Here is a 24,723-nt window from a genome sequence, read left to right as displayed (position 1 = left end):
TCTCAAAGTGGGGTCCAGGGACCCCCAGGAGTCCTTGAGGAGGTTCCAAGGGGTCCTGTTTTGACTGTTTTGGTCATGGATTTCATACACTTTCTGTAATAAAACATCTAGAAGCAGAAATCTTATCAAATGGGGGTTCGTGGTCTAGTTTGTGTCAGTTTAGGGGTTCTTGATGTGCAAAGGTTGGAGAACCACCGATCTATGTGTAGCTGCCGACTGAAGAACGCAGCTCCATCTATCTATCTATCTATCTATCTATCTATCTATCTATCTGTAAAGACACAATATAAAGTGTGAATACTGTATATAAAATAACACATAGCTACAAGTGAGTGGGCAAATTCCCATAAATAACCTTCATGCCACACAAACACGGATGTACGTTTCTGTTGTTTATTTAAACACGTCCACCGCTGGCTGCTCTTTTCCTCTGTTTAGCTTGTAATTAATTAAAATCATGAGAACGTGGGCCATTGTGCAGCGTGTTCAGATTCAGCGTGGGAGTGATGTGGGTGCTGGATTGTCAGCAGCTCTACTGTCCTCTGGTTTGTCTTTAAATCTTGAAGAACCCCTCCAACACATGTTTTAAGACGTATAAAAATACCCTGTTTCGAATAACTACTTGTGTCTGATGTGGTCTTTTAACTCCAAAAACCTTCTGCAAATATTTTTCAGTTTAACTTCTGGACTCAACGTCGTATCCAGAAGCTTCTTCTTCTTCTGGTGCCGTGTTGCTTTCTGATCCGCTTCCAGTTGTTAAAAATGAAAGGAGGCTTATAGAAGTCAGGTCAGGACTAATTCATGGAATAATGTCACATATTTATTATGAAACCTTCAGTGATATGTTTACAGCTATCAAACTGTCCTTGTCGTACGAGGATGTGGGCGTTATTCATTTTTTATTTAAACTGTGGTGATGTGTTGTTCGGATTTCAGGATTTTATTTTGTTAGTTTAAATTCAACATCAAACTAACCAAATAAAATCTTTTTAACATTGCTTTGTCTTTTAACACTATGTTGAAAATAAGCATTTTCATTTTAACTTGTTATCCCTTAGAGTTTTGTTTTAAAATAATCATATTGTACTGTGCAGACTGAGGTTGCAAATAATTAGATTAGAATTAGAAGATTATTCTCATTTTCATTTATTCTGTTGATTATTTCTCGAGTGATCAATGAGTTTGGTCCATAAAATGTCAGAGAATGTTGGAAAATGTTGATCGCCGTTTCCCAGAACCCAAGTCGTCTTCAAATGACGTCTTCAAATGTCTCCAACAGTCCACAACTCAAAGATATTCACATTACTGTCATGGAAACAAGAAAATATTCACATTGAGAAGCTGGAATCAGAGAATTTGGTCTTTTTTTACCTTTAAAAAACTCAAAACAATGAATCAATTATTAAAACAGTTGGCGTTAATTAATGGACTCATCGTTGCAGCTGTAGTGCTGACAAAGTTGAGTTTCAAGACATCCACAGTGAGCTGGGAAGATATTTGGGGATTCTGGAAGAAAATGAGAACCTTTGTTGTCGTCTTATTCTTTCCACTAAAAGACACTAAAGGAAGGAAGTGTAACTTGAATGTTTAAACTCTTATTGGCTACTAGTGTTCTAGTCAAAGGGGACTTTAGCTTATTTCTGAAATGTCCAAATACTCTCTGTATGGCTCAAAAATAAAAATCATCAGGGCTGCAGCCTTAAAAATAAAAAACCAACAGCATCTCACCCTCTGACTCCTGCTGGTTCCAGATCTGTGCGTTTGTGTTTTTCTTTTCGTGAACTTGTAAAATGTGCAAATGTGTTTGGAAATCTTCTGTGTGGCTGTATGATGATGTGTTGAGAAAAGCGAGGTGTGTGTGTGTATCTGGCAGGCCTGACGCAGTGCATGTGTGTGTGTGTGTGTGTGTGTGTGTGTGTGTGTGTGTGTGTGTGTGTGTAATGGGAACAGCTGGCTGAGGGAATGAGTACAGAGGGAGAGGTGATGGATGCGAGTGGAGCTCCTGTGACAGATGAGCTAACAGGTGTTCACCACAGCCCTCAGAGAGACACTATTTATGAGCCGGAAAAGACAGCCAGACGCAAAGCACACTACGCCACCGGCCTACTCCGTGCTAAAACACATCACGTACGGCGCCACGACTTTACTCTACGATGAGCAGCACAGCAGATCCGTCTTTAAGCGGCGGATGGGCTTTAGCTCGCTATCAGTCTCCCTGCACAAAGTCCTCGTACATCTTCTACTGAGGAATATTCACATAAAAATAAACGTATATGGCTATAAGACACTTTACCCTGCACCTCCACTTTCCTTCTTCAGTTTGCAGCTAAGAATCAATCCTACTATCACTTTGTTGTGCTGTTACAACTCTTAACGCTGCTTCTGCTGCCACCGTTTTCAAAACAATTGCTGTAACTGACTCACTTTTAAACAGTTAATGACATCAGTTTGCATCAGAGGTCAATGACATTTTTCTTTGGACAATGCAAGCCTATACAGGATGTTTTGTTTGTCGTTTAATTCCTTTAGGGCTCTATCTGAAGACAGATGTCATTTTCCTCCATTAATAAGAGGGTTAGGGCCTTTAGCTCCCAGTTTGTGCCTCTCATGTGCTTTATTATCTTACACTCCACTTACAGAGCTATAAAAATATATACTGTATGTTTGGGAAGAAGAAGAAAAGGTCATTAACAAGATTTAAGGCTGTTCTGAAGGTATTTCAAGAACCCTCAAAGATTCGTTTGAACATCTGGATGCAAAAATATTCCAACCTGCTGCACAACCAAAAGTATTTTTAACTGTATTTCTAAATCCAGATGGCCAGAAATGACACATGTCCTTTCTCTTTTTGATAAAACACAAAAAAAATATGGACACTTGGTCAATGAAGACAAACATAACTCATAATAAAAATGTACATTTCAGTTGACATTATATAGATTAAGCAAAGAAATATTTAAATCCTGGCTCTTATCCATCAGTCGCAACATAAGAAACATGTTAAAAACCAGTTGTAGTGCAGCAGACGGGATATTTTTGATGATTCTGGAAATACCTTCAGATCAGCAGTAAGTGTTTTGTTTTGGGGGGGTTCAAACATTGGTGCTTATAAACAGTATTTTTCAGAAAACTGGATGTTTAGCTCTGTCATGTAAAGATAACACGCACGAGAGGCTCAAACTGGGACGACAGCAGCTTATGTTCATTTAGCCAAAAAATGACAATATTGTGTTTGTGAGACACAAATCTGACTAAAGCTGTGAAGTTAAAACTATGTTTGAATTCACAGGATACTTGTTTCATTGAGTAAAGAGGTTTAATACTTGTGTTATTTATCTGGTAAGTTTATTAGCATTAACTCCAGCACCATGCACTGTTCAACCAACCTGCTGCAAACCAACACACACGAGCCTTGTGTTTATATTTGTATCTATAGTCAAGTTTTGATGTAAATTCATCACTTTATTTCCATCGGGGGGGGGGGCAGATTTGGCCAACAGGCTGCTACCTGCCAACCCTGGTTTATAGAAGGTGGATGGGAACATGAGATGAGCGGGGGACGACCATATGGCGGGAGGTGGAGTGACAGATGATTCAAAATCATCAAGTCATGAGTACATGGTATGTGTCTCAGCCTGCCAATTAGCAGAGCTCACTATCAACAGTTTGTGTTTCTGCCACGTTCAGATAAATGACTTTAAATCACAGCGTGGAGACGTTTGAGTGACAGTCGCTAAATACGTTCAACCGAGGAGCGTTATTACTGCAGCAGCAAGACAAGAAGAGGAAAAAAAAAAAAAAGATTATTTGTTTTAATAAATTCACTTTTTATTATTCAGCAAAAGCGATACAGATAATTGACCTTGTTGATTTAAGTCTACTGTATATTTTTGGTTTTCTAAATAACATTATTTTCATGTAGAAGGCACTTGAACAGATGTGATTTGTGGGGCGGTGTAAAGGTTGGAATGAAATGATCCAGCTACGAGTAAAACTAGACTTTAAGACTTTTTAAGGCTTCTGATTTAATGACCGTGTTTAAGGGTTTGTTTGTTTTTCTCCATTTCTTGGCACTAAAGTACAAAATCCATCAATGCAAACACGGAGGTCACTTGGCTCAGGCGGGGATGCCAATTAAATACAGTCGAACAACAGCGCTTGAAATTTCTTAGAGGAGTGTCTCAAATCGTATATAAACACAGAAGAGGGACAGAAAGACTGACCTGTAGCACGCTGAGCTGCTCGTTCTCCCAAAATGTACGTACAAATATCTGTACATTGGTCAAAATCATGAATGGAAATCGTCATTTTTCTGCTGGGGGAGGGTTTAAATGTGACTTATAAAAGGATGAGGTGGGATGAATAGAAGTTTCACATTTTAAAAATCTATTATAAAGTCTATGCTGCCTTCTGTGCGTTTTAAAGGAGATCATCACTTTATTCAAAGACTTTCACAAAGTTATCTCCGTGGTTCAGGACAATCTTTTCTGAAGCGACAGACCGTAAAAAATAAGAAACACTGCACGAGTGATCCTCCGTCGTTCCCGGTTCTTTCTCTGTGAGCTCACAAGTTCAAACTGTAGTTCTTCGGTTTCTGGTTTTTGGATAAAAGTAGTGCCTGACCTGTCCTAAACCACAGAGATAAAGTATATGAATTCTTTAATTGAAGTGCTGCTCCCCTTTACCTTTACTAAAGGTCTTGTGGGTTTTGAGGAGATGAGAAACTCTATGCCTGCGTGAGGGCTTGTTTGAGGTCTCGGAGCAACATGGACGCCATGACGCTCTTCTCTGTGTTGATGGTGAGCAGGGCGGCCGAGGACTCCTTCAGCTCCAGCGACACCAAGACCAGAGCTCCGCTGCTGACCGTCCGCCCGGCAAACCTGCAGGAGGGTTAAGAGAAAACACACAGAGGACACACATGGGTCAGCTTCACTAAAGCACCAGGACAGACAGACGCTGATCTGTAGGAAACGTCACTTAAAGAACCGTAAACTAACTTACTTTTACATTTCCATCAAGTTAAAGAAACAGGATTTATGAAGTCAAAGTGTTTCATGTGATCAGAAAATGAAAACAATGAAATTTACTTTACAAGTTGAAAACATGAATATCAATCGATCAACTGCAAGTATGAGCGTTATTTCTACTTGTGAACAGCTGCAGCACAAGAAACAGTCCGTTTACCTCGTGTATAGACTGATAAAAGCACTTTTGACACTTTTAACATAATATTTGCCTTTGTGATGTTGAATATTGTTGGTCAGCTACAGACTGATCACTCTCATTAATCGTTAACTCTTTCTAACATCATCATACTTGTAATTTTTAGATGTTTTATTTGTGTAAATGAATCATCTATGTGTACTTTGTTTGTGAACTTGCTTGTGTCAAATTGCTCCTTGAGAGACAAATGAAAAACATTAAAGAGTTTGCGAAGCTGCCACTGAACTGCTGCAGAATAAATGAAACTGACATTATTTCTATCATTTATTCACATATTATTTATAAATGATGTCTCTGTTCTTATTATTTCATGTGTAATCTCCTTATCAGTAAAAGCAGTCTCCACTTCAACTGTAAACATTTGGTCATTTTTCTGATACGTCACCTTTTCAATTCAACACTGTATCATGAATAAGATTTTTTTTTTTTTTTTTTAAATTTAACCTTCATTTAACCAGGAAACCCTCACTGAGTTTACCAATCTCTTTTTCAAGAGTGTCCTGACCCAGATAGACAGCGACAACGATGAGTACAGACAAACAACACAAAAATATAAGAGTGAAAATACTGCAGTCATATAAAATATTACATACTGAAAACAACATAAGATTTCCTAAAGCTGTCTAGATAAAAACAAGACCAATCTGAAACAACTCAATGAGACTGAGACTCTAAAAACATCAACAGTTAGTTGAGAAGGCAGATTGTGCAGCTGTGATTTAAATTCCTGAAGACGAAACCACATTTTTAAATTTTAAATTAAGTTGCAGAAGGTGCAGCTTAAATAAAGGCTCTTTAACTCAGTGTGGACTTTTATCTGGGAACCGTTAATAAATATGAATACCTGGAATCAATAAATAGTTCATGTATGACAAACATGAGGCACCTTAAAAAAAAAGAGATAAATGTGTTGCACAGCCACAAGCCTTCACACTTAACTCCCCCCAACAGCCATAAATCCTCACGTTAGAAAATTCTCTAACACCTCACACCTTGTGATTACCCTAAATTAGTGAGTGAGACAAAGACGGAAAACGATGTGACAGGAAATATAGAGAGCAGAGCAACAGACAGTCTATTATCCAGCTGACTAAAGAGCCATTAGGGGTGAGACACGCCCTTCCTGCCAGTCAAACACAGTTTAGCCTGCTTTTATGGACTGTGGCTGTCCATGAGTGTGTGGGAGCTTTGGGACCAGTATGGGGGGGGGATGCCCCGTCCCACCAGCTCCCTCTGGGCCATTGGGAGAATTCTCAGTCCACCGTTTCCTTGGATACCGTCCCTGCAGACCTGGGGCAAATCTGGGCGCACATGGTCCCCATTGAGAGTGCTAACAAGAGGCAGACAGGGGCTATGACCCAGCGTGACCCCTCTTTGAGGGCGACAGAGCCGAGCTGGGCCCCCTTCTCCCGCTCCCCCCCTCTGGCCCTCTGCATCTCTGAGCCTCACGTGGCGGACTCCCAGCCATCTGCCTCCATTTAGCACTACATCCCCGCAACAAAGACCCCCTGTGGCAGCCTGCTTAGGCCTGACAAACAGCTCACAAAGAGCCCCACTTAGGCCTGACTAAAGCCTGTGAAGAGCCCCCGCAGGACGGCCTGTGGACAGGCGCTGTCACAGAGCGCTGCGACGGCGTGCTGCGCGGCGGTTACAACGAGCACGTCCACCAATTAGCACGCACACGTTAAAGACGAGGAGGAGGAGGAGGAGGAGGAGGGGGAGGGAGGGGGGCCACTACGGGGACATGCATACACAATGAAACGGCGCTGGCTCACAAACCCAGTGTGTCTGGGTGCGTCTCAGGGGAGCTGCTAAATTACCATCAACAGAGGAGAGGGAGTTTATCAGGGAGCTCTCAGGGAGGAGAGAGAGAGTCCTCCTCGGCTTTAATTAAAATATTAGCCACTTCTGCAGGAAACACAAGCCATTCAAAGAGGAGGATTAATTTCTCTCTAAAAAAAAAAAAAAAATACCAACCTCTTTAGTCGGCTCTCGCTTATCTAAATAATTCAGGGTTTATGTATTAATCCAAATTACTAACAGTAGAAATTCAGGATGTGTCCTCCGTCACGCTTCATTCAAACCTGTAAAACCTGCAACCACATTAATCCTATTTATGCACCAAAAAAAAAAGAAGTCTTATGTGTTTCCATGTGCTCCTTCACACATGTAAACATGCTCGTCCCTGTCCGGTTCCCTTCTCTCGCCCCCGCTGTCAGCCGCCTAAGGTGTCTATGTGGTCCCTGTGGCTTTGCTAATGGATTTAGGATATAAATCTATCATTTACTCAGCCAGTTAACACTACCCCGAGGCTGCTTTCATTTCGTCTCAGGAGACGCCGCTGCGGGCCTTTGTTCACGTAGTGGTGATAAGAGCGAGTGAAATAAACAAGAGCGTGTTTTTTGATTTGCGCTTGATTTCCGAGCGTATTCGCTTTGAATATTCTCAGTTTTGTGCTCGTGTGTGCGCGCGTCTGGATCTGACGCCACGTCGGTGCATTTTTTAAAGGACTAGAAAGGAAAGATTAAGGACGAGCGGGGCCCTAAACGGGTCATTGGTATTCTCCTGCACTCTTCACATACTGGGCTAAACACTGGATTAATTGCAGTGTATGGAAAGAAAAGCAAAGCATAACCCCTGGACTTAGAGCAGGCGGATTGGCATCGATCGGCAGGGCTGCAGCTAAGCATCACTCTCCAATTATCTGTGATTCTCCTCAGTGCGGAGAGCCTGTGTGTGCCATCTGCCTCCCCTCCACCTGCCACTGCAAACACAGTGTGGGCTTCACCTTTACATTCACCCTCACGCAGAGAGGACACAGGCCGCCGAGGACTGGGCTCAACAACCGAGAATGCAGGACTTAACCCGCAGATAGTACACCAGCCCTCTGAATCTTAAGTAAACATTCAACCGTGTTAGATTTTCTGGAAACGAGCCGCTCAGGTACAAAAAAAAAAAACCAACAGACTTAAAATGCGTCATGTTCTCAACAAAAATCAGAAACTCGGAGGGTAAAATGTGTGGCGGCTGCAGCTGGATGCTATTGTTCCATCCTGGTTCTTGGCCAGGTGGACGAGTGGAGGAGTGTCCTTCAACTGAGTGGTCAGTGAGGCCAGACCAGAGCCCAACACAAGCGAGCAGACTCAGACCAGGCAGATGGCCAGAGCTATTAGCCCCAATTAGAAGCAGGAACCCTCCTCGCATCTCCAGAGCTCGGCCATACGGACACATCGCAGCGCTGCACTGGCAAGAGGGCGGAGGGGCGGACGGACGACGGAGGTACGAGAGAGGACAAACGGACGACTGAAGAAAAAAGAAGAATTTAACTCAACGAGGGTTCGAGGAAGACGTCCTCGCATGTTGCATCTTCATTGTTGTCTGTTAATAACCCACATTACAACAGTTTACAGTACACGTTGCACGTAAAGTGAAGACAGATCATAAGCAACAGTGTCTGCTGAAGCAATCTATAACGGAGAGACCAGACGTTTAATTAGTCAGGTAATAAATGATAGCCAATTAAATTTCAAGCAGGAACAAGAATCAACTTCACCGAAAAAAGAGGAAAATTCACAGTGTTTAGAAAACCATAATTTAATTATATCAAAGTGCAAAGTAAAGAGAAAGCATAGCTTATAAATCAAGAGGTTCAGTTTTTTTTTTTTTTTTTTGAAAATTAGGCTCTAACCGGAGGGATTGGCAATGCATGCAAAATTCGATCAAATTTGCTTTCAAACGGACTGAAAAATAGAGCACATTTATTCTATTCCGCCTGTTTAGACATAAACAAGAACAGCGTTTTCTACATTTGCTTTCCTGCTTGATTTATTGCCATCCTCCTTTCCAGCAATCAATTTCTGTGTTTCAGTGGCATCCCCCCCCCCCCCTCCCTCCTCTCCCTCCCCCCACCCCCTCCCATCCGCTCCGCCTCAACACCTGAGAAAAAGCAGTGCTGCACCCTGCTGATAAACAAGGGGAGTGCAGAGGTGCAGAGGGAGGCAGGCTGATGCTTTGTTAAACAGAACCATTGTTAACTGCGGTCTATAACATGCAGCGCCGCCTGAGGTCAGTTTAAAGCGCGTGAAAGATGTGTTGTGAACTGTGTCATACTTTAAGCTTCGTATGGAGGGCAGATACTTTGTGTGATCTTAGCCAGATTAGAGAGGCCTCTCTCTCTCTCTCTCTCTCTCTGGGGAGATCAGAGGAGAGATAGAGGGGGTCCTGGATGGAGGTCACCTCACACACATCACATTTAATGCAGAGTGCCCCGCAGCGATAAGCTCTCAGTGGGTGTATCCGATCGGATCGATCGCTCTGCTCTGGGTGTGTGTGTGTTATTTAAAGTATGTGAAACAGCGATACATGAAAACAGTGCTGAGATGATTGTAAATCACACGAGGCACATGCAGATATTCACACCTAAATCTGTCTTTTAACAGTAGTGATGTTGCATTTATAACTTGTTTTTACTGTTTTACTGTTTCTACATTTGTCTGTGATTGATCCGTGTCAAAGAGGAATATCTGTTATTATGTGTCAGACAATAAAGTTTCTTGAATCTTGAATTAGTTGATCGGTCCTTTATTGAGTAAAAATGCCGATCAACCTCTGGTCCCAGCTTCTCCAATGTAAAGATTAGCTACTTTTCTTTGTTTTATATCACTGTTAACATAATATCTTTTTTTTTTTTTTTCCAGTTAAGGTTTGCTGCTGGTATTGACATGTGACATGAGATTTAACCAATAGGAATCCTGCTCTGTAAACTGAATATCTTTGGGTTTTTGGACTGTTTGTAGGACAAACTGAAGACATCATCTTTGACTGAAGGAACCTTTGATGGGCCTTTTCACTATTTTCTGACATTTTATAAACTAAATGATGAATTGTAAAAAATAATAAACAATCGATTGTTGCACTTTTGTTTTGTCTCCAGGAGCAGGTTGGGATGTAGGAAGAGGAAAATAAAGCCTTAAAATAGTAAAGTAAATATAGTTGACGGGTGGTAAAATTTCTTCAGTTGGTCTACAGCAGGTATGAAAAAAAAAAAAAGGAAAAGGAAGCGATTTCCACACAAAACTAAACCAAAAAAAAAGGAGGATAAAATTAACAAACTGCTCCAGCGTCATGTAGTTAAAAGAGTAATCATAACTAATTGATTGATTTATTACTCTGCTGGTTACTTTCTTGGTTAATCGATTAATTGTTCGGTGTATAAAATATCAGTAAATAATGAAAGATGCCTATCATCATTTTCCAGCACCCGTGGTGACATTTGCGATACATTTTCTGTTGACTGACTGATCAATTGATCGAATAATTGTTGCGACTCTAATTAGAACAAAACAATAATTATATCAGTTAATTATCTGATAATCATATTAAAGTAGATAACAACCAGAACCTGCGCAGTCACTGCCTCTGTATCGAAAGCATAAATAAAACCTGGAGAACTAACATCGAGCATCAGACTCTGCTTTCTGCCCTGAGGCTTTTTTTTGTCAGCGAGTAACATCGTTTCCATGACGCCGTAAAGGGAGCTAAGGACAGGTGTGGTGTGGGCCGGTTATCATGAGGACACCGGCGGACATTATGGAAACAAGTGTCTACATGATAAGACCGCAGGGCGACACTGGGAGACTGTCTTCCTCTTTTTGCCGTCACAGGTGCAGGAGAGAGAGATTGATAGCATGGAGTCGTTTGAGCTATCGGTTATTCTGAATGAAGTATGGGCTTATTGGTCGCGGGCCTCTCCCACTGGCTAACATTGATTTCCACTCACTCTTTCAGCTCTCTGTGCCCTTGTGCAAGTGTCTCCCTCTTATTTTTTTTTTCTCTCCCACTCTGACTTCCTCACTGTCCTCTTATTTATCCTACATTCTTCCTTCGTTCACTCGCTTAACATCGTTTCTATTCCGGCCTTAATCTATAAAGAAATGATCACCAACACATGAGACGGAGACATGGAGAGATGTCTGCACAGAGCAAAGTAATAAAAAGACAGACAGACAGACAGACGGGAGGAGGAGGACAGAGCGTGGTGCAGAGGGATGGAGTGAAAGACAAAGAGGAAATGAAAGAGAGACAGCGGCGTGGAGGGAGAGACAGATGGGGGGGGGGGGGCGGGGGGGGGGGGGAGACGACGACGCAGAGATGAAGCGAGAGAGAGAGACAGAGCAGGAAACAGAGGGAGAGAGGGAGGTGTAATTATCTATCAGGTGTTCGGGTGTGCGTGACAGAGGAGGAAGCTCATTAGCACACTCTGTGTACACCAATTACACAGCCAGGCTTCTCAGGGCATTCCCCTGGCATGTCTGCGTGAGGCTGGCGGCAGGGGGGGGGGGGGGCGGGGGGGGGGGGGGGGGGGACGGGACACACACACAGACACTTTCACTCTCTGATACCCACATACAACACGGTTTAACCGAAGCCCACGTAAAAAACACAATTATAACTGGCACATGCACGCAGGCACATTCATCTTCTCGTCCTCAGACAGAACAAACAACTTAGAGATGAAAACGGAGTTTAAACTGCAGTCAAAGGAAGATTTTAAGGATCTCTGCATTTACTTACCTTCCAGATATGAAGATACGCGTCAATTAATAATTATTGTCCTCGTTGCATAATCTCAAATAGAGCTGCAAGTAACACTACTTTCATTTTTGATTAATCCACCAGTTATTTCCTCGATTACTCGATTAATCGCTTGGTCTATAAAACATCTATAAAACAGCCCAAAGTGAAGTCATCAAGTATCTTATTTTGTCTGACAATCAGTCTTAGACCCACAAATATTGAACTTACTATGTTAAGAGAAGGAGAAGAAGCTGGAACCATTAAATGTTTGGCATTTTTGCTTGAACACTGAATTAAACGACTAATCTATCATCAACATAGTTGCAGATTAATTTTCTGTCGATCGACTAATCGATTAATCATTACAGCTCTGATCTCATATTGCTGGAGTCTTCATGGTGAACCTCACAAGGAGGAGTATCGTTACAGAAGCCTAAAGACTAATGTGCTCTACTACATCACATAAAACAACATGTAACCCAGTTTTAGGCTGAAATATAAGCCCAGACTGACTCTGTAGTGATTCGGTGGATTGGAGACAGTTACGCTGTCAGTTGGTGAAGAACTCAATCTTGTGTCAGTTCTCATTTTTAAGTTTTTAAGATTTTTTTTCTGGTCAAATCTCAGGAGACAGCAGACACAGTTTTAACAACAAAGCCTGGCAGGTAAACACTGCAGGACTCTCAAAAATACAAATACATGAATAATAATAAGACTGTGCAGTTCATACCAGCAGTCACAACCAGATGTAACTGGTTCAGTTTCTACAGTTTGGAGGCTGCTTACAGATAACTATAGTGATATCTGAGTTTTTAAAAAATAATTTCTCTTTTTAACAAGAGCATAAGATGTTAACAGTACTTTATGTCCTCCTATAGCAATATATAAACATTTAATAAATGGCTTATAACACAAGGCAATGTCATTGTAAGCAGATTAAAGGATTTTATGTTATTACAACTGTGTTTTACTGTCATTCAGTACGTGTTTATACAGTAGCTTCCTCTTGTAGGTGTCCACAGGAGGAGTTTTAGTTGTTGAAAACTATATTAATAAACGCTTATAACTACATAAATGCTTCATAGGCAGACTTAGACTCTTTAATGAGTGAAGAATTAGGACCAATGTATATACTGAGCAGTGATTTTATAACTGTCAGTGCTGTCTGGTAATTTTTCCACTATTTCTTGTTATTTATCAGCCAACATACAGATCAATACCAGCCTATCAGCAATGAGCTAATATCAGCTGATTTATCAGTTTATCAGATGTATCACTGATACATCGGTCTGGCTTCTAATTACAACAACGACAAAACTAAATAAAGTCTTAAACAGCATGACTAGTGACATACTTGTTTTTCAGTTAACATAATCTTCAGATACATAAACTGAATCCACTGACACCTTATCAAACTGATAATTCATTTATTGTTATCAGCAGTTTTGGCATGATATCAGACCTGTTTGTGTTCATTAGATCTTTGTGAGTTGTGTCATTAGTAGTGAAATCATCTCTCTTTTCTTTATTGCCTTGTTAGGGCACATTTTCAATGGCTGACAAGAAACACCTGACATTTAGTGAGAAATGCTGCGTCAAAAGTCTCGTAGTCTTTGGTTGGTTTACGATTAAACCTGAATGATTTCCACTATAATGATAACAGTTGGATAAAGCATATTTGTCTCTTAAAAAACCCTCAATTACCTTTTAAACATCAAGCTGTGTGTCAGTCAGGAAACGATAAATTGCATAAATAATCTGGATAAATGACAGATTGCATTAACATACATGTAACTTTCTTGAAATCTGAAAAAAGGTAAAAACAAAGAACATCACAGTACTTATATAAAGACACTGTGTAAATTTGTCTGGACCTTCCTTCAGATACGAGCTCTGATGTGCTGAACGGGGAGATAAAGAACCAGATTAGAAACATTTCTGGACGTTTCACCTGTGGAGGTTGTTTTGGCTGGATGAAACCTCTCCTACGTTGGCCACAGACAGGACCTGCTTGCTGATGGCCTGGCTGGAGGTGTTTGCTGTTGCCATGGTGATGGTTGCCGAGGTCTCATTCATACCCAGGAGCTTACCTGTTTGGATGCAAAAAATGTTTTCGCCATCAAACTACAGGCTGAAGCTAAATTTATGTTACTAAATTCAATTTGTTTACCTGGTCTTTACCTTCAATAGATTAAATATATACCAGAAATGTTTACACTCCCACGGCTTGCTGGGAATAATATAGAAATGACCTGTAACCTAAATCATACAGAAGAGTGGGACCTGGTTTGTGATAGAACAACGTGATGAAATAGATTTTGATGATTGCTAAAATGAGGGTAGCTGAACAATAAACTGGCGCCTCCTTCAATAATGCAAATAGAGTCGGGGGGGGAAAAAAGACTCAATTGAAGGCAGGGGGCCGGTTCTTGAGCTCTTGGTAATGAGCAAGGATTTGAAAGAAAGAATAGAGATAAACATGCACAACTTAGGTAGAAATAAAAGAGGTCTTAAAAGGCAAATATAATAAAAAGCTGCTAACTGAAAGAATTAACTAACTTCACTCAATAGGTATAAAGCAGCAATTTGCTGGAAAGAAAAGCGTCCAGCAAAGCAAGTTGTTCAATCCCCCCACCCTTTTTTTTTTTTTTGTCTGAGAGTGAGGTGTATTCAGTAGAGCTCAAAAAAAAAACAGCAAATGAAGATTAATTAAGGCAGAAGCAGCATTTAGTGGGCACTTAAAAGCACACTGATGGTTTGGATATGAGTACGCTCTCAGCTCTCAATAGCTGCCACAGTATGCAGCTCTACAGGTGTGTGTGTGTGTGTGTGTGTGTGTGTGTGTGTGTGCGTTTGTTCTTTGTATGTTTATGTAGGGAAACACCATAAAGTGCTTCATAATAGGAAAGCTTTCAAATGCTTTAATGACAAAGCTGAGCAGAGCAGGTTTATTATTAGAGGCAGCAGGCTACTGGGAATTTATTTTACCTGCATGTACGGTTTATTCAAAATATCATTTAAAAATACTGCATGAGATAGAGAAGACAAATGTACACGTATTAAAGATTTAAACCCCTACATTTGTCTCCAAAATGTGAAATGAGGTTGCCCAACTTCATCTGTAACAATCTATACACCTTAAAATACGAGTCTGGTGATATTCTCCATGTTTTTTTTATTTTATTTTTTATTTATCAATGACTAAAACCAACCATTAATTGATCTGCACTGGGTGACACTGATTACAATCAATATTAGAGCTGTTTTGTATATTTTCAGTCTCATTATTGTAAAAATACTCCCTCGCCTACCTAATGTGTATCAGTCCGCAACTGAAAATAGTCCCCCAACAAAAATGTGCTATTTCCACCTGTTTGAGTGACGTTTGCTAAAAACTACAGCACCCAGTTTTAGGAAATTATTGAGTCCTTTTTTAAAAAAAATGAGACTTTAAATTGTTATTAAAGACATTCAGTAGGAATCAGTGAGATTGGTGCTGAGTGCAGACAGACAGGGAAGGAAAGTTGGAAAGTATCGAGAGACACATTAACTCATTGTTGGTTTTGGCGTCTCCATCGGATTCGCTGAAAATAACAAAAATTTAGAACATCACCATTGTTTTCCTTTAATCATAATATTTAGAGGAGATGTCAATTTGTGAGAATATAAATATCATTTGGGTAAATTTAAGTTGTTTTTTTTTCTGGCACCAGGCAAACTTTAACATAAATTTCATTTACAGAAAACAGAAAAGCAAAGAAATTAGTTCTTCCACTGTCACTGATTTAATTCTACACTAAATAAAAAAAAGCAACACTGTACCAGTCCTCAACTTACTCCTGGTGTAAACTTCAACAAACACTGCAACAACCTGTTCAATTACGGTACTGCCTTCCTTTTTCTCTTATTTTCCTGCAACATTTTAGAGTAAATAGTTATGTACAGCTCCAATAAACACAAAACATTATTCAGAACTGGTCTTGTGTATCAAAACCTTCAAATTCAAACTTTTATTTAATGAACAATGATTTTCAACATGCTGTAATCTTCTGACATGAGTATTTTTTTGTTTTTATTTTGCAAACACTGATGCAAAATGGCTCAGTTTCAACTCACCTTGCTCCTTGGAGAAGTCCTGTTCTGTCATGGCACTGGCCAATAATAACTCTCCCACTGCAGGCTGGATGGACACACTGAACTGATCCTCCTTGGTGCTGAGGGACGAGAACAACAGCACAGGAATAGTGACTTATGTATCTAAGAGAAAGAGTTGAGAGGTTTCTTGTAAAATTAGAACTTGTTGCAAGAAAATGTTTCAGCTCAAAATACATAAAAAACCTCAATTCCTTCAGCTCTGAGGTCAAATTCATCTTCATCTGAATAGATGAAGATGACATTTATGGTGTAATGTGTGTATTTCTTCTCTGTATGTGCATTTGTGTGTTGCGCTAAATGCTTTGTGTATTAAATGTTTCTCTTCTGATTGTCTTGCAAACCACGCTCTGTGAATGGCATTTTAGGCCGATTGATTCCCCCATCCCGAACAGATTTTCTGATAAGGTTATTGATCGGCTGAGCTAGTGGTGCCGATGGCATTTAGCAAGTTGATTTGGGCTGGGGCTGATTACTGGAGGAATAATTGTTATCGCAGTGAACCGGGATCAATTGTAGCTGATGTGTCACCTGGGAGTGCTGGCACAGAGCGGGTAGGAAGAGGAGAATTAACGAAGAATAGATGAGAGAGGGGAAAAAAAAGGTAAGAGAAGATGCAAATGAAGTTAAGAGAAAGAGACAAGTAAAGGAGATGTGATGATGAATCTGGAGACACAGGATGAGAACCTAGTCGGCCTTATTTTCTTTCTCTCTTGGAGAAAGAGAATATGAGCGGATGTCAAGTTGTCTTACCACAACTGGAAGTTGGCTGCTTGTGTCGAGTCGCTGAAGTCAATACCCATGGAAACAGTCACCGAGGCCTCTGGCTCCAACCGCTCTGAGAATGGAAAAGAGGAGAGGAAAGACGAGAGGAGAAAAGGAAGAGTGAGTGACAAGGGCACAGTGTGCAGCGTGGGGAGAGATGGAGCAAAGGGAGAGAAGAGGAGGAGGAGGAGGAGGAGGAGGAGGAGGAGGAGGGGAGCATCAGCAGAGTGGAACAGACAGGCATCCACACCACTTGTGTTTTCTACTTCACAAAGCAAGGCCACCGTGTGTGAGAAATCTATCCTTCAATCTCATTCCCCACACCTCCAGCCTCGGGGAGAAAAAAAAAAAAAAAAACACATGAAGGACTAGCATATTTCCAAAACAACAGGCTTGTCAAAGAGAGCATCAGCATCAAGAGAGATGGAGTGAGAGAGAGACAGACAGAGCGGGCGAAACGCGAGCTAGAAACAGAGTTAAGTAAAGCCAAAAAAATGCTGAGGAGAGAGTCTGGACAGCTGAGAGGAGGAGGAGGAGGAGGAGGAAGGGGGGGGGTTAAGGATGAGAAGAACACAGACAGAAACATCCTCCACGCTTCTCCAGTCGGCCTGTGTTTCTCTCTCCGTGGAGCAGGGCTATTTTACTGTATAACTCTTTCTACAGACAGAGAAGAAAAGAGCCGAAGCTCCAGAGGAAAGCCTCTGAAAACAGAGCCATCATGGACTCACTTCCAATCCGGCACTTCACAGCTTCTCTAACAGCCTCTCTATTTTTCTAGTTTCACGTTTATTTTTTTCTCTGTTTACTTTTCCCTAGTCTTCTGTGTCGATATAAACCATAAGATAAACTATTTAGAACGCCATCTGAGGCTGCTTATTTTATGAATAAATAATAACAATATCCACTGAGGTGTGAGGATTCAACAAGGACCTAATGACTTTTATTCCAACGGCAAAGTTTATACAAAAAAAACAAAAACCTTTTATTGGTATTTTAATATTTGTTCTAAAATAGAGTGCCAAATTGTAAATAGTTAGATACTATTAGGTGTAACAACAAGTTGTCTTCAAAAGAAATATGTGATTTGAGATTCAAAAAATCAGCTGTAAAGTATTATATAACATAAAAATGTTTGCCTATCTACACATCCAGCAGATAAGGAGCAACATAGCTTTCAGTTGTGTTTCTGTCCATCTGATGAATGTAAGTCCAATATTCACTCTCCTTTTAGCTAATCTTGACTAGATATGTTGTCTCTACCAACTCCTGAGGAAAATATCTGTCTCTTTAGCTGCTCAATGCTTCACTATGCTCACCAGTTAGTCCCTGACTTTGTTGGTCTGATGTTTGGTTGCTGGGTAAACAGCGTACGGTTGGTTTTTTAGAACTTTTTTGCTGCATGCTTCAGCTGAAAACTACACTGATGAAACCAGTGAGAGAACAGTTAACAATGAGCTGAAGGACGCCAGTTGATCGTCACTATGTGTGCATTACTATGAGCAACGCCTTTCACATACAAGTAGTCATGTGATCTACTGGCAGATTGTTTCAACTCAAAAAACTTCCCACTTTGTGACTCATACAAACAAAATTCATATGGTTCCCTTTCAGTCAATTCACTCAGTACAACACATATAGTTTGGGATATCACGGCCCCCCACGTGGTCTGACTGAAGAAAGATCTATTCACACCTTTAAGGCAGATGATCTGTGGTGACGTATGTGAGGCCCCACCTGTACATATATACATCGGTCCATCATCTCTCAGTTCTCGAAGACCACATCTGCCCAATCGGACTAGCTAGCTACAGCTAATTAGCTCTGTTTCTTCAGTAGGCTACTACCAACTCAAAGTTAGCTTAACAGCCCCAGTTGGTGTTAGCCACTGCTGTCTCAGTTGGTGAGTGTGGCTACCCACGGAGTGCTAATTTTGAGTTTGTTTAATCCATGAGCTTTGTGTCTCGGTATGAGCACCAAGTCTAAACAGGTGAAGAAGTCTCCTGTCTGCCCCTGTCCTCAGGACTACGGCTTCTCTTTGCATTACAAGGACCAGCACAACGCATGTCCTGTCTGCCTGGGGATTGTCCACGCCAGGAGACCAAGTCCTGTGCGTTTTGTTGGACATACATGGTTTATCAGAGGATGAACAGGAAGCTTTATCATCGGGCCAGTGTGCCGCCGGTGCTGCGCTGGTTGACCAGGATGATGCATCTTTCCTCCGCCACCAGTTATTTGTCCATTCTGCTAACCGTCCAGGAGCAAAGCCCTGTCTAAGCAGCAGCTTTCTCTACAACAGCAGAGGTTTTCCGTTGTCTCACAGTGAGAGGGCACATTCGACCAGGGGCATGACATCATCATGGACTTTTGGGGTATCTGTGAGTGACATCTGTGCTACAGCCAGATGGTCATCACTGAACGCTTTTGTTCGGTTTTACCATTTGGATGTAACAGCCCCTTTGGTGACATTCTTTCCTTTCTGCTGGGTCTATGATGCACTAGAGTGCTGGAGGTTTGACTCCAGTTCAGTGGCTGCTCTGCGGGGCGTGAATACATGTCCCATATCATGTGTTGTACAGAGTGAATCGACTGAAAGGGAACGAAATGTTATGACTGTGACTTCTGTTCCCTGAAGGAGAGGAACGAGGTACAACACTAAGTTGCCCTGCAGCACAGCTGGGCTCGGTGAACAGCGGCTATCGAACTGAGCGGTGGTGACGGATGTATATATGTAAAGGCGGGGCCTCACATACGCCATGAAGGCGTAAGGTCAGTCAGGCCGTGCAGGGGCGTGATATCCCATACTGTATGTGTTGTACCTCGTTCTTCTCTTTCAGGGAACAGAAGCGGTCATAACATTTCGTTTTATGCTCTACTTAAGTTTCATTCATGAAAATAATTCCAATTTGTCACAACTTGAGTCTCATTTTCATAGCTTTGGGCATCATTTGTTGTGGAAATAGAATTATACTCAAAGTAATTGCTACCAGTCTCCGACACGGCAAGAAACACAAGCAGTCAGTCAGTTCATAGGGAAGCTTATTGTGCTTTATTGTATTTATAGACTGGGTGTATGCTGCAGTACTGCTGACTATATTACAAACTAGTATTGTACCATTACTTTACATTTTATTTTTTCTAAGGACCCAAGGAAGAGTAGCTGTTGCAATGGCAACATGGGGATAACGGGGCTAATAATGAAAGGCTAAATAAATGTGATTTGGTTGTATACAAACTTTATTTGGGGTGAGCAGATGCATAATGTCAGTAATAGTACCTCAGTTCACAGGAAAACTGCATGCAAAACTACTGTAAATCTAAGTTGAACCAGGAAGTTGAGCCTGTAAACAGTGATTTATGTTTAAAATGTAATTACTACCATTTGGAGTGACTACCAAAACTACAAAAATAATACCTCAGTTGTGATAGACCGCAAGGATCCTTCAAACCGCATGAAGTTCACATTTTTATGTATGCAGTATTGAAGGCAGAGGACATGTCAGTATTAGCTGGTAACAGTAAGTAAGATGTTGTTTCCAATTAATAAGCAACAATTTTTCATTTTTAAAATTTAAAGTATGGGGTTAACAACCTTTCACTTGGAGATCAGCAGCAGCATAAAGTAATACATCTTGCAAAGGTAACATGCAATATTTCTTATGAAATATACACTGATTGTCATGTATTCTCTCTTAACATACTGTACACAAAACAGCACTACATAAAGCTTTGTCTGTATTCATCTGCTTCAACTTATCCAAGCCAACTCCAGCCAGCAGCTCGCAGTAGCTGGGCTCAATCGATCCAAATTACCCACTGTTTGGCTGCTTGAGTTCCTTCAATGCCCAATCAATCCCCTGCAATTGACAGTTTTAATGTGCTCCACTGCACAGCAGTGCTGTGTGTGTTTGTGTGTACGCATGTTTGTGTGTGCATGAAAGAGAAAATCTCGAGGGAGCACTGTTCTCGGTCTTATACTGATTGTAGAGATCATACAGCAGAGTGACAAGAAATATGGAGATAGTGTGTTTTTGTCCTGATCGATACTCATGAACAGGGATTAGCTGGAGGAATATTGACTGTTTATTTGGCTATTTGCTGAGCTGAGAGCAAACAGGCTTAAAGGTTTTTGATAACATAATAATCATTTAATATCTGTCTGAGAAAACAATCGTAGTAGAGGTACAGCAGCAGACATTCCACAAAGCCATCCTGAAGGACCAGGAGCGACAAGGAAAACTGCTCAGATTGAAATAAATGTGGCTCTTAAAGTAACACAACTGTGTAGTATAATACGTTAAATTGTCAAATACAAAACTGAGTTCATGCTGGAGTTTGACCCACTTATAACCAAACATGTGACTGGAGGACTAGCAGCAAGTTCAGAAATAGTAGGCTAGTAGATTTATCCTCGAAAGAGAGAAAATGACAGCGTGTGGGAGATTTAAAGCCACAAACATTTTAATGATGTGCGTCTACAACAGTCAGGCTTATTTTGGGGGACTAGAAAACAGAAGAAAATGAAATACCAGAAGACCTCTAGCCCCTAGAGGGTTAACATTTTCATCACACTTTGCATAATTCTCTAATTTTAAATGACCTTATTGGCCCGAACATATAATTAAATATTTCTCTGGAAATTGCTTTAGAGAAAGTGGCGGTCGTCTAATACTCAAGGACTAAACAATTAGTTCACAAGATGAGATATTGCTTATAAATGGAGAGAGAGAGAGGCATTATGGGTTGTTTGTAGCCTTAATGTTGCTAGACTAGCGATTGTCTTCAAGTCTGTTTGTAGTGTCTTTAAAGCCCAGCTCAGACCAAAGATTCACGATGAGACAAAATCGTTTTAGGACATTGCAGGGAAAAGTTGCAGCAGTGTGGACTGCCCCGTCTCAGCTCGAACATAAGGCACGTCACCTGTTTCAACAGCCAATCAGCTCGTAGTGAAGTCAGCTGGTCAAGTCAGTAAACTGTCAGCTGATGGAAATGGCAGAGTTTTGGATGGAGGATAAGAGAGCCTCTCATTTTTTTCATGTTTTTGCCGTTTCATCAATACTAGAATTGCAACTGTAGCAAGTATCACTATCCTCATTCATATATTGAGACAATACAACTTACATCCAGCTACAAAAAAAGCCTGAAAAGCCGGCAGTTAGAATAGAAGTATAAAGAATTGTTGCTATGGAGATGATACAACATCTCATCTTATCTCATTGGTGTAAACTGGCAGGTTTTACAGACCAGCGTATTGCAAGTACTTTGGTGTGAACTGGGCTTAAGAGTTAGTCAGCCCTAAAAGCCTCCAGTTTAACCTCCAAGAGTTTCTTTACAGCTCATGCAACGTCTTTTACTGTCACAAAGGAAATACATTTATGACAAGTGAAAACGGGTCAAAAGCATCTTCCAACATCTTTACCACAATTACAGACGATGAGGAGCTCAAAAAAACATTCCGAAAAATGCAAACAGCTGGAGAAAACCATTTTGACTGTTTCCAAGAGCCTGATGGGGGAGTTTGTAAGCAATTTGTGTAGACAAGATACACAAATGTGGGATTTACGTTATTTAATTTCATGTTTCCCTTTTATGACAAAAGGCTTAAAGGATAGGACTCTCTTCTTCGTGGATTAATTGTATCTCAGGAGAACTTTTGCATTAGGACGAGTGGAGTAGTGCTGTGAAATTTGTGAACTTAGAGAGATCTCACTATACTGTTTATACTGTTTATCTTGAGGCTTTTACTCTTAAGCCCACTGGTTCCTACTTAAGACTTGTGTACTGGAGTTTATTATATTGAAAAGTGTTCCTAATATTTTGCCACCCTCATGTATGTTAATGAGGTGGACAAAATATTAGGAACACTTTATTAGATTGCCCAGGAGTTCCTATATATAGTGCTTGGTGAGTGTATTGATATATCAATATAAAACCACAAATACTGTGATAGAATATTATATCCATATCGTCCATCTCTACTGTACGGCACCGTCTGACAGGTGATGTTCTACATTAACTTGTTAGATGAATTTGTTAAGAACATAAAAAGCATATTTTTACTACTTAAGAGGGTCTTAGATGAGTTGGCGGTGGAATATTTGACCTGTGTTGCACTCATACTCACCGATGGTGTTAAAGCAGTGGATGTTGAGGCTCGCTGGGTTCCGGTCTCCTATATGGATCTCCTCCAGGCTGTGGTCTGAGCTGTTGGTCAGTATGACCTGTACAGCCACCATACTGGGCTGGTACAGACAGGGCTGCCTGGGGAAATGGTACTTCGCTGACAGGCCTTTTCCTGTCATATGGTGAAGCAGCTCGTAGGTTTTCACAGGACCGAAAGACGGAGTGGTGACCTAGAAGAACATATGAAAGGCAGAGAGTAATGGTTAATTTGATAAACCCCAAAAAACACTGATGTTAAGTGTGATTTTGCACAGCAGTTTTGTGCAGACATCCTGGTAAAATTAACAGCGCTGGATCTAGAAACAAAAGCTTGAAAGCAGAAGTGGAGATGGAAGAAACAGAACATTGCCCAGAAGCATTAAATCGTCCGCATCAACACTACATCCAGGGACGCGTCGTACATTACAGCACAAATGCATCCACACAAGAGAACAGATTAATACAAGAATCTCCGGTCTTTCCATCACCTATATTTGTGCAATTCACTGTGTCCAATCAGCAGCAAGAGAAGCACCACTTCTGAGTGGAGTGGGACAGAGGGTTGGCTGATAAATCCCCCCCCCCCCCCCCCCCCCCCCCTCCACCCCCCAACAAACACACACACACACACACCTCCCTTCATTAACTCTGTAGGGTAAAGAGGAGCCCATTTAAGATATGTCCTCAATCAGCCCAGTGAGATGGAAATGGGCTGGATGCTCAGTCAAACCAGGCTGAATAAAAAAAACTAATGAATAGAAACACAAGAGCCTGCATGGGCCAAACCCGCCATTCGCAGGCCTTTTTAAAAAGGAGCTTTTACCTTTTCAGAAGCAGGAAATTGCATTACGTTTGAATGAGAGAAGAAAAGGAGGTGGACGTGGTGGTGGAGGATTTTTTCCCTCCTAAAAATTAACATCTTGTTACTTAGATGAACGTTGTTTACACGTGGCGGCTTTCAGCTTTTCACTTGACAGCTCCTGTTAAAAAGATAAGGCGGGTGGGCCCACACAACACCAAACAACACGATATACATATTCTACTGTTAAATATTGAGAATAATCAGAGAATATGCATAAGCTTACCACAAACTAATAAAATCACCACAAAAGTATGCCGACTTTGAGTAGTTTCTTCACTCTTCAATAGAAGTCAGAGGTTCTTGTGTCTTGAGTGACAGCGCTAATTAGTTCAAAACATCAGGACAGAAACAGCCTTTGCACACCCTTTAAAACACTTAGCCTGAACATATTCATACACCCAACACGGACCCAACATGTACACATATGTATATCATCAAAAAGCAAATAAACATGAGCTCTGAAAATTGCTATTTCAAACCTCAAAATGCTATAAAATAACAATTGTAACTCTCAAAGAGTGACAAAGTCAAGAGGTAAAGGAGTATGACATATTATCTAGCGTTATATGAGAAGTCAACCAGTGGTACAAAAAAAGATTCTGTAAATAACAGACTTAAATGATTAAGCGAGGTGTACAAACTAATTAAGCTAATTAAATATGACTGAGAATATGATGTGAAGAAACGCTGTGAAAACATGCAGCCATGACAGCTCAAAGTGTTGAGTGGTGTCAGTGTACATTGTTTTATTGAAGCTGGACGTACTGCCACTGTGTTCTGACTCGGGTGAGAAATGTACAAGGCATCCTCTGACTTATCATGTGCTGTGTGAGGATGAAGAATTGGTTTGACATACAGCAGGAGCTGTGGAGATGAGTTTCAGTGTGTTCACTTCAGAGGTCGAGGTTGTTCAGCAGATATCTAACAGTCGCTATCACTGTACTGTAGCAGCAAGACATGAAAAAAGCAACAGGTTTAACAGTCAC

General features: G+C 41.0%; 1 protein-coding gene across 1 annotated transcript in view; it reads right to left on the bottom strand.

Moving 5' to 3' along the window:
* Window positions 1–4,006: 4,006 nt before the first annotated feature.
* The window catches only part of ap3b1a (adaptor related protein complex 3 subunit beta 1a), a 64,552-nt gene continuing 43,835 nt past the window's right edge, over window positions 4,007–24,723 (bottom strand). The window contains exons 23-27 of the mRNA XM_042395340.1: window positions 22,838–23,066; window positions 16,705–16,789; window positions 15,916–16,013; window positions 13,751–13,889; window positions 4,007–4,880 (exon numbers count right to left, since the gene is read on the bottom strand). Coding sequence (XP_042251274.1) covers window positions 4,727–4,880; window positions 13,751–13,889; window positions 15,916–16,013; window positions 16,705–16,789; window positions 22,838–23,066 — 705 coding nt within the window. The 3' untranslated portion in view covers window positions 4,007–4,726. The remainder of the gene's footprint in view (window positions 4,881–13,750; window positions 13,890–15,915; window positions 16,014–16,704; window positions 16,790–22,837; window positions 23,067–24,723) is intronic.

Source organism: Thunnus maccoyii, chromosome 19, assembly GCF_910596095.1.
Source record: "Thunnus maccoyii chromosome 19, fThuMac1.1, whole genome shotgun sequence".
NCBI lineage: Eukaryota > Metazoa > Chordata > Actinopteri > Scombriformes > Scombridae > Thunnus > Thunnus maccoyii.
The sequence above is the reverse complement of the archived record's forward strand: the minus strand, read 5'-3'. Positions and strand labels throughout refer to the sequence as shown.